This window comes from Furipterus horrens, unplaced genomic scaffold (assembly GCF_987537825.1).
Source record: "Furipterus horrens unplaced genomic scaffold, mFurHor1.1.pri manual_scaffold_4, whole genome shotgun sequence".
NCBI classification, from domain to species: Eukaryota; Metazoa; Chordata; class Mammalia; order Chiroptera; family Furipteridae; genus Furipterus; species Furipterus horrens.
The window spans coordinates 187,283,605-187,293,909 of NW_028327174.1; the positions used below are offsets into that span (position 1 = coordinate 187,283,605).

Here is a 10,305-nt window from a genome sequence, read left to right on the forward strand (position 1 = left end):
AACTCATTTTTTAGGCCTCGGAAGGATTTGCCTGACAGAGATTCGATCAACTGTACTAATAGATCTTCTAAAGTAAGTCACAGATTGAAAAAAAATACTTCCTCTGAAGCTTCTCTTTGCTAATGGAAATACAATACTTGCATTTATTTAGCATTGTTCCTTGGGATGACTGCAATCTGAATGATGATCATGAAGGTGATGATAACTATCTAACATTGGGCCCTTACTATATGCTAGGCTCTGTGGTAATGGCTTTCCATGCTATACTGTTTCCAGAAATACCAGGCACAGGTGGGTTTGATTTGTGGCAGTTTGACATGTGTGAGAATGTTGTCGCTATCCTGCTTAGAACGTGTTCAGCTACTAAGTAAACACTGTCACCTCATAATGCAGGGAAATTAGAATGCTGAAATGGCAGACCTAAATTGGGCCTTAAGGTCATTTACTCTGATGACTTTAAAACATTTTTAGCTGTAACCTACAGTTAGAAATACATTGTGCAACAAAAATATCATGGGATAATCCTCACCCTAACTCAGGGTGATGTACTATGATATTTTCTATTCTGTTCTATTTTATTTCATTTTTAAACAATGTAGCCTGCAATTCACTCAGTATGATCTGATGACTTATAAATAAGTTGCAATTACAGTTTGAAGAAAATCACTGTGGTCTATCTCATATATTTTACAGTTGAAGAAACTGAGACCCAGATAGGAAGTGATTTGCTAAAGCACCTAGCTAGTTAGGGGCAAAACTAAATTAGAGTTTAGGAAGAAAAACCCTTCCATTGATACTTACCTAAAATAAGGGAGATTTGCTATTCTTTGCTTTTTATTTTTTTCATGTAATACTTTACTGTTCAGTGTCATGCTGTGGAGAGTGTAAGGAACTAAGGGGGCAGATGAGTTTGAATGGATGAATGAACAAAGCACTTACCTCTTTGGCTACTTTGGAACAAGAAGGTTTGGTTAAATTAGCTTTAAATTAATTATTTGAATAGATAAAGTACATGTACCTGGTTCCAAATTCAAAAGGCAGGAAAGGGTTTACAGTGCAAAGTATTCTCCCTTGTTTCCCTAAGCTTGTCGGTTCCTTTTCATAGGGACAACATTATTTTTAACTGCCCCCCTTTTCCTACTAGGGTTGTGGACTAGATCATTTATAAGGTTTCCTTGGGCAGCTAGGGTTCTAGTATCTTAAATAGGTAAATGTGAAAAGAGTTAAAACTTTAACTTTCATGTAGATACCTATAATTGTAGATAGGCCGTAAAAGTAGAAAACTTGCTTTGTTTCTATCGATGCCCTCCCTGCTCCCAAATTGTATTGTAATATCTCCAGAGGATCTAAGTTTTTGGAGTGAAGTGGCCATAATGAGGAGTGTCCCCTTAGGTAAGCTCGAAGGTCCCCTCGTGTGGGATGGGGTTGGGAGTTGCCAAATGCCCCTCTGTTGTCACAGGAGGCAGGCAAACTGTTCACTTATAAATGCTTTCTCACAGTACTTGTACTGATATCTGGTTTCTTAGGGGAATATTATGCAGATGTTTGGGGGATAGGAGAATGTCTTTGTTATCTTGTGAGCCACTGTACCCTTTTGTTTAGCATGATAATTTAGTCCTTGGTGTGGTACTGAGTGCTGTTAGGAACTGGTACCTTCAGATGATACATAGGCTTTATATTTTTCCCTCAGCTTCCAGTGATAAATTTGAATGAGACACAACTTCCTTGCCCTCAAGATGTTAGTAATATGGTTGTCATCTGGATCCCCAAACAACCAGAGGACCATGTGGGGTGAGTGTCATGCCTAGAATTTAGGGGTCTTCAACTCTTATGTTCTACAAAGCCTTACTGTTCTCTGCAGGCCTCCGTTTGTGATCTCCTTTTTAGCTACCTCACTGCACGTATGATAGCAGGAAGGCCAACCAGAGGTCATAGTCTCTTACATCCGCCTCTTGCTGCACTGGAATTCTATTTTAATGCACTTTGAGAGTCACGTGCTGGGACTTCTCTGCATCAAATTCTATGTGGCAGTAAATAGCATGCAAGATAAGGCCTAGTATATTTCTGAAATTTGATTAAGAAACAAGTGCTTTCTGACTATTAGTTCTTATTAGCCATCAGCAATTAGTGAAAAAGTTTTCAGTGAAGCACATGAATCTATGGTCTCAACGCCAAGGCACAGTGACACAAAACCAGTAGCATATAGAACTTGTGTACAGAGCAGGACATTACAAATATTACTTGACAAAGGCCCAAAAGCCTTGCTAATATTGACAATTTTTGGAATAAAGTGACTTTTCTTAAAAAAACCCCACGATTTTATTTATTTATTTTTAGAAAGAGGGGAAGGGAAGAAGAAAGAGAAGGAGAAAAAGATCGATGTGGGAGAGAAACATTAATCTTTTGCCTCTTGCATGTGTCCTGACTGGGGACCAAATCCACAACCCAGCCGTGTGCCCTGACTGGGAAACGAACTGGGGACGGTGCCCATCCAACTGAGTCACACTGGTCAGGGCAAAGTGGTTTTTCTTTTGTGACTACTGAGGCTTTCAGATTCTTGTTAAGTGACTGTTTAGAGATGATGAGACTTAAGAATTTAGTTTTAATTAATCTTCTTTTTTTAAAAAAATTATCCTGTTGATGCTTCTTTTTATATGCATTTTTGTGTGTGTGTGTGTATGTGGTATAAAAAACAAATTTTAAAAACCTAAGGGTTCATTTACTTTCATGTAAAAGAAGGCCAGATGTAGGTGGGCTTCGGCTAGTAAGTCAGGTTTGCAAGGTCATAAAGAAACCAAAGTCCCATCTAGCTCTCTGGGTCATCATTCTTAGCTATGGCATCCATCTTCTAAGGTGCTTCATAGGAGATTTTCAGGTCTAAGTGACTCCTGGGGTTCCCACCATCATAGCCATGTTCCAGGCAAAAAGGAGGAGTGAGACAACAGAGCAAAGCTATTGGAGCACCTCCTTGTGCTAAGCAGCAGAATTCAGTGGAGAACCAATAGGCTTGGTCCCTGTCCTTCTGCAGTGTTATGGTGGTGGGGATTCAGGCATCATGAACATCACCACACCTAAGTAATGGCTAATTTGGATTAATGCTATTAAAGTAAGTAACTGGATTATATGAGAGAATGGTGGGGAACTTAGTTTAGATGAGAGGGTGGGGGGTCTTTTTTTGCAGTTTCCAGGAAGCAGATACAACTAGACTCCCAACCAGCCATCTTTGAGTACTGAATAGAGGCTAGAACTCTCCATAGTCATCATTCACAAATATTCTTGGTACTTTTGTTTAAGATGTCTGGAAATAAGTTGTGGTTATTCTTATTTCAAGTCCAGCTGAGAAACATATTCCCAGCAAGGATGGGAGGAAGAAAAGAAAGATACCTGTAGTGGTAAGTTTGATGTTTTGGCCAAAGCTTTATGATGTTACTCTGTAGAGTTTACTTTTGTTTTTCTTTCACATATCTTCCCCCTTCCCCTGTTCTCTTTTTAAATGAACAAAATTTGCAAAAGAAAACCCCTCTTAAGAAATAATTACCAAACCATTTGTATTCAGAGACTCTTTTTCCCTACCTCCTCACTATAGGAAGGTGAAGCGCACCTTGAAGAGATGTTAGTAGGATCTGTTGGCTGTTCAGGGGGAATTTTTTGTCAATTAAAAACTAACTCCCAGTGTGATGGAAATAGATTTTCAATGGACTGGGAGTTATAATAGACCTGGTCTTTCCCTTCCAATCCTACCATTTATTGGGCAAATGTAGCCCTGAAGAATCATGGAGCTGGAAGGTTGCTGTGTCCATGAGAATAGTGTCTGGATCCATTTTGTCCATTGTTGAATCCCAGCCCTAGCCCTGTGCCTGACACATAGTTTTCCAATAACTATCTGTTCAGTTTGTTCAGTGAATACATGAATAACTTTTTTTTTTCTTTTGGAAAAACGAACAGAACAACTAATCCCTGTATGATCTGGATTCAATAGTAGGGTTGGGGAGCCAGAGAGGGAAGAATGTGGTGGCCCTCATAGTGTGGACTGGGGAGGAGCTGCTGGTGGACGAGGTCTGGGAACACGGAGTTGCATGTGCCAGGGTTGTGTTGGGAGGCTGGAGCGTGGATGGAAGTGGCATTGAAGACGGTGCTTCAGGGATCTCTTTCCACTGTTTCTCTTCCAGAAAGAAAAGTCACCTCTGCTTCTCTCTGGAAAGCAGGACATAGAAACAGAGTGGGAAGCTCCAGGGATAATTGTGCCTCCTCCATCCCCAGTATTCTCGCTTGAGCAACTAAGTTCAGAATTCCTACCTTTCTGGAACCAGTCTGACACAGCACCTCAGGATCTACTAAATGAGTAAGTATCATGTAAGCCTGTGGGGGAGACAGGGCACCAGCTTTTCTCTGAAGCTGAGAAGGGTCAAAGCAGTGTGCTCTTCCTGAGTAGGGAGGGGAGAAAGCCATCACCCTACTTGTTCACTGAGTTCTTAGACTTACCAATCAATAAACAGTGGTGACAATAGTCACCACCATTTATCTGCCAGGTCCTGTGCTAAATAAGCACATTACATACATTCTGTCATTTAAATCTCCACTAGAGGGTACACACAGTCACGCTCCTCTTTTTATAGCTGAGTTATGGATAAGCGGGAGGCAGACTGGATTTGTGGTTTGGAGTGACACAAGCCTCGTATTTTGAATCCAAACTTACTGGCTTTGTGAATTTTGGTAATTAGCCTCTTTAAGTTTCCTTTTCCTCACTTGCAAAATGGGGACAATAATACCTGTCCTCAGGGTGTTGTAAGGATGCACTGGTATAAAGCACCTGAGCCTTACAGATAGTAAACACTTAATCCATGCAGCTATGATGATGGTAGTTGCATCTGAAAGCTGTTAGCGGTCTCCCACCATACCGCCCTCAACGCGCCCGATCTCATCTGAAAGCTGTTAGTGAGTGAATGAGTACCTGTCGGGACAGGCCTTTTAGGCCCAGAGGAGAGAGTTCTCCCCACATTTGGAGCCCTTTGCGTGTTTCCTCCCAGCCGCACTCTCCAGGAGGACCTGTTCTGGTTATTTGGCTGTCTCTGTCCCCTTCAGTCTTTTGTCAGATGAAGAGAAAACCAGGCCTTGTCCGGAGATGAAGACACAAATGGCCATGATGAAAAAGAAACCTCCTTCGGAGAAGAGCCGACCTGATAGTGCCATTTCTTCTAAGATGTTTTTATCTGCCCACCGCCTCACCCTGCAAGTAAGCGTTTGGGAGCCTCAGAGCAAGACGTCTGCGTGCAGGTCCAAACTCATCTATCTTCAAGGTGCTTGCCGTTGACTTGCTCTTTCTTCTTTCTCTCTGTCCTTCCACTCTGGACCCAGGCCCCACAGAAGGGCTGGGCTGTCTGTAGGCAAAAGCAAATGTATGGGGGGATCTGAGGGGAGCGATGGTCTCTATTTCCTCTGCGCTTCGTTTCTTACACCGTTCCCCTCTCAGAGCTCGTGGTACGATGCTGCACACACCAGGTTCTCCAAAGTGCATGTTGGTAGATGGATAAATACATTTGGGGAAAGGACAAGACCTATAGTAGAGCTTTTCTTTCTTTCTTTTTTCTCCAGAGACCAGCATTGAGATATCCTGACCATCTGAAGAAATTATATTATAACCCGAAGATAGAAAGTAGGTTTTCTGGTGCTGCCAGACCTCCAGGTGCTATTCCCTTCAGCCCCCAATAGTCATACTTGATCTTGGTCCAAATTCAGTTATCTTTGTGGCCGTAGTCATGCAGACATGTAGAACTCAGGAAACTTCAATTTCAAGATGCAGCCACCACGAGCCCCAGACCTGCCCATTGTGGAGCAGGGCACAGCAGGCCGCCCCGGGGAAGGGTGGAAGCTCTCAGGGAGAAGAGAGTCGAGCTGGGTCTCTGGTTGCCAGGTCATAGGAAGCAGCAGCGGCAGCAGCAGAGGACATTGAAGACACCTGCTAAGAAACAGGTAGAGCAGCACTGAGGGGACACGTAGGACTTCCTGGGACTGGGACAAGCGGGTGCAGCCTGGAACGGGAAGGGATGTGTAAGAGGTGGGATTCTCCTTGTTCTCTGTCTGGCTATAGAGTCAAAGTTTCTGTCTGGTTATAGATATTAACTTCCTTCTTTTAGACTCTTTTTGAAAAATTTTCTTCACTTCCAAAAATCCTAATTCAGTTCTTCCTCATGAGGGTTGCAGGAGGCTAAAAAGAAATCCAAGAGTCACCCAGGGAGCCACAGCACTTCACATAAACGCTTAGGTGCCGTGCCGTGTGACCCGCGTTACGGTAAGGAGAATCTGGGCTGAGAGGGACAGAATCCCAGGACAGAGCTGAGGGCAAGAAAAGCTGAATGTGTTTGTCAGGCATTCAGAATTCTCCTTGGAATGCTTTGGCTTGCCTATCATCCTTCCATCAGATATTTACTAAGCAAGCAAGCTGGGCCAGATGCCTGCCTCACATGGGATTTGGTAGAGGACCACAGCATGAGTCAGAGCCATTTCCCCTCAGGTCCTGCTTTAGAAAAGGCAGAGTGGTTTGAGGGTGATGAACAGCCCATGTTCCTGGAGAGAAGACCCCTGAGGACCCATTGGCCCACGAGGCAGGGGAGGTTCGGGGGGCCCCCCACTAAAGCCCTAAGAGAGTTCTAAGGAAGCAGGATCTGAGGCCCTCCGCTTCCACTGCCACAGGTTAATCTCTGCAGGCTCAGGTTGAGATCAACACATTATCTAGCCCCATCTGGGAGGCGGGTAGCAGATTCCTGACAGGTGACCCTTGTCCTCTAATGTTCATGCCGGAGATACTATGGGTATCTCACCTTTTTTGGAGTTCTGAGATGAAGGATATACTTACCCCTGTCCTACTGACTTTTCTCAGCTTGAGTGCAGAATGGGAAGAAAGGAGGGAGAAAGAATCCCCCTAAAAACCTTTTCCCTACTTAGACTGGACACTGCTGACTGTAATGTGGAAATAACTTTGATCATCAGAATTCACTGTCCAACCCTGAGGCACTGGGAAGCCTTGGGTGAGGTGTTTCCTGGGAAGGAAGCTGCTCTTGGTTTATTTCCCATCCCACTGAACTGTCTAATACCAACGGGGTCCTCTAACTCAGATCTAAGAAGGCTCCTCACCTTCACATGGGAGGGAGACAGAACCAGGGCAGGAGGTGACTTGTCCAAGGTTAGCACCCCATCCAGGGTGACCCACACTCCCCTGAATTGCACTCTGGTGCCTTTAGTTCCTGTTCCGATGCCTCCAATAGGAACAGTTTTGTTTGGGTGAATGGGGCGGCCCTTGGAATCATGCTTAGAGCAGTGGCCTATCCTCACTGAGCTGAGAAAGGCTTTATGGAAGAGATGATTTTTACATTGGAACTTGGGTATGTGTGAGTTTTCCTGATAGGGCAGTGGATTCCTGCAAGTGGAAGTAATCTGTGCACAGGCATCCTGGAGTGGCATGGCTGCTCAGGGCACACTGAGCTGTCCACTGTGGCTGTGGGTTTGGATATTTAAGAGAGAGAGGTGGGTAGGGGCTTGTATAGCCTGCTAAGGTGTTTGTCCTTTATCCTCCAGGTCAGTGGTGCTCCACCTTGACTGCACCCTGAGATCCACTGAGGAGCTTTTAAAACCCTAATGCCTGGGCTGCACCCTAGACCTATTCAATCAGAATTTCTGGCGTTTACCCCCAGGCCTCAGTGTTTTTTTAGAACTCTCCAGTGTTTCAGTGTGCCGCTAATGTGGGAACCAGTTCTGCAGAGAGCCAACAGAAGTGCTGCGCAAGGGAATTCCTTGACTGGTTTTGCCTTTTAGCATCATACCTCTGGGGGCAGCCTGGGAGGTGTTTGTGGAGCCTGAGAATGGAAAGAACGAGTGCATTTCAGGACTAGTCCGGGATGAAGCTGCTGCAAAACAGTTCTGGAAGGAGAGCTTCTGGGGGGAGGTGTTTCGTTTTCAGAAACCAACATGGGTACATTAGGTATGGCGCAGGAAGGTCACAGTAGTGTTCATAAACAGAAAAGGTAGAGTCAGGGCTTCTGTTGCTGCTGTGCGGGTAGCTGCCTCTTAGGTTTCTTAGAGGAGTCCTGGGTCTTTCAACACGCACTTGATCTTCCTTAGTCTCTAATTCTGTGAGAGATGTGGTCACAGTTCCAGGTGAACAGAATCACAAATAGAACAGAAAGTCTAACTCCCTTTTAGCTGCCTCTAAGGTCCTGTCATGTTCTGGATAGGGAATCACTTGTAGACTAGGGGGTCAACTAGAAGCCCCAAAACGGGGTTGAAGTGCAAGTAAGAGAACTGAGCTGACTTTGTGGTCACTAGGTCACGGAACTCTACCAGGTCAGGAAAGTGACAAAAAGCCGCAGCAGCAGACGAAGAAAAAAGGCCCTGCCTTGAAGCAGGTGAGAGTGTATTGAGGGCCATTCTGCTAGGGCCTTGTTTCAGTTCTCTGTTACTGTCTAACAACCCCCTCCACCCAAAGCCGAGACCACAGTGGGTTGTTACTCCTCATGATTCTGTGGGTCGACTGGATAGTTTGCCTACTCTGGCTTGATGTCACTTATGCAGCCACATTCCGCTGGAGGTTGGGGTAGGGCTGTTGGCCAAATTGCCTGGGTTCTCTTCTATGAGTTCTCTACATGTGGCTAGTTTGGGCTTTTTGACAGCATTGTAATCTCATGCAAACACTTGCTTAAGGGGTGGGCTTAGAACAGGAACAGTGTCACTTCTGCCACATTTTATTGGTCAAAAAAAATCACAAGTCTAACCCAGATTCAAGAGGAGAGGAAATCAACTCTCTCTCGATGGAAGGAGCAGTATGTGTATACAGGAATGGGAAGGATTGTTGGCCACCACCTTCGGAGGCTATCTGCCCTTAGCTGACAGCTGGGCACGGGCAAAAGTGGGTTCTGGTCTCATCTGGACGGCCTGGAGGGCAGCGAATGCATGATACAAGCTTCTCTTTTCAGTCTCAGGAGGTGGGATTTTGTTCTGTCTTAGCTGTTAATTTCCCCAAGAAAATAATAATTTACATAAAGTTTCAAGTTTCCTTACACTTAATCCAATGAATTTCAGGATTCCACAGAGAGACCACAGATGGACTATGCTGAGAACTACGTGAATTCCTTCCCCAGTAACCAGAGTAAGTTACTAGGGTGGAGGAACCTAAGAAAGTGAGGACAGGGAGAGCTACTCTGTGTTGACCAGGCTGGCTCACCTCCCCGGATGACACAGTCCTCATCCCTCAGAAGGGTCCTAAAGATACACCAACGCTTCATTTTTTGTCCTCCATGTGTCAGTTGGGAGAAGGCTACAGGTACAAGTAATGACCGGGTCTTCTTTTAGATCCTGAATCATCCAAGACGGAATCCACTAATGAGGACATCAGTACTCAGACAGAGGTGGTGCCAGAAGAGCAACAGAGAGTAAGCTGGAACCCTGAGCTCAAACTACTGAGGATTCTTCAGCCCACTGATGACGAGGACGAGGAGAACCAACTCTTCGGGACGCAGAGTGAAGGGTCTCTGGAGGTATAGGCAGAAGTCATCACTGGGCAGCCTGTCCCACAGCAGGATGCTTAGAAATCTGAGGACAGTGACCTTGGACATAAGAGCTAAAAGGAGAGAGGACTTCTCCCTGGAGCCTTTACCAGGGCTTGAGCTTAGAGATTCTGTTTTCTTCATTCACCTCTACTTGCCTCTAAAATAAGTGAGGGAGGAAATCTCACCCCTTTAAAACTTGGATTGTTTCTCTTCCATTAGGGCCAGAATAATTTGGTGATTAAACATAGCTGCTGCTTAACCAAAAGACTCATTCTCTCTTTCTGGGAGAGGGGAGAGGTATTTCTTGGCACCGGTTTTCTGGGTCACTTTTATCTCCTCTCTGAAGCTCTGAAAGGTTTCCAGTTGTAGGAAGATGAATTTGACCTGAAGCAACCCCTACTGTGCTCCTAGCTTTTCCTCTCATTCTCAGGAAATGGTTTCTTTTGAGGATGGCATCCACATAATTATTCAACAATATTTGTTGTGTTATGTGTAATATTCCTTTGTATGCGGTGTAGCACTCGTAATAACCAGAAAGGGTCTGAAAGCTCCGTTTCTAAGTTACGGAATCTGCAGGAGCGCGTCCCTGGTGCTCACAAAGGTGCAGCCTTTCAGTCTCAGGACTGCTTCAACTTGGTTTTTGGAAAGATTTTAAAAATGTGTTTGTCCTTAAACTTTTTAATATAGAGAAATTTCAAAATTACATAGAAGTAAAGAGAATAATATAACGAAATTCTCGTGTACCCAATAAAAGCTCTGTGCCCTG

General features: G+C 44.7%; 1 protein-coding gene across 4 annotated transcripts; it reads left to right on the forward strand.

Annotated features, from left to right (window-relative positions):
- The first annotated feature begins 1,647 nt into the window (after positions 1 to 1,647).
- CUNH9orf43 (chromosome unknown C9orf43 homolog) lies at positions 1,648 to 9,845 on the forward strand. Of its 4 annotated transcripts, none has more exons than XM_090274595.1 (10): positions 1,648 to 1,791; positions 3,332 to 3,392; positions 4,206 to 4,342; positions 5,083 to 5,233; positions 5,593 to 5,653; positions 5,912 to 5,970; positions 6,202 to 6,289; positions 8,320 to 8,399; positions 9,073 to 9,139; positions 9,343 to 9,845. In XM_090274595.1, the coding sequence occupies exons 1-10, from the start codon at positions 1,748 to 1,750 to the stop codon at positions 9,531 to 9,533; spliced, it is 939 nt and encodes a 312-aa protein (XP_090130721.1). In that variant the 5' UTR covers positions 1,648 to 1,747; the 3' UTR covers positions 9,534 to 9,845. The 4 variants fall into 4 exon arrangements, with proteins under 4 accessions (XP_090130721.1, XP_090130720.1, XP_090130722.1 ...); XM_090274594.1 differs by having other exon boundaries at positions 1,649 to 1,791; positions 4,170 to 4,342; positions 9,343 to 9,844; XM_090274596.1 differs by lacking the exons at positions 5,912 to 5,970; positions 6,202 to 6,289 and having other exon boundaries at positions 1,653 to 1,791; positions 4,170 to 4,342; positions 9,343 to 9,817.
- The last annotated feature ends 460 nt before the right edge of the window (positions 9,846 to 10,305 follow it).

Excerpts from the sequence above, each read along its gene's own strand:
- CUNH9orf43 (XM_090274594.1), top strand. The coding sequence starts at position 1,748 with ATGGTTGTCATCTGGATCCCCAAACAACCAGAGGACCATGTGGG. Across the intron at positions 5,654-5,911 it reads TTATAACCCGAAGATAGAAA|GTCATAGGAAGCAGCAGCGG; the intron begins GTAGGTTTTCTG and ends TCTGGTTGCCAG. Across the intron at positions 5,971-6,201 it reads AGACACCTGCTAAGAAACAG|GAGGCTAAAAAGAAATCCAA; the intron begins GTAGAGCAGCAC and ends TGAGGGTTGCAG.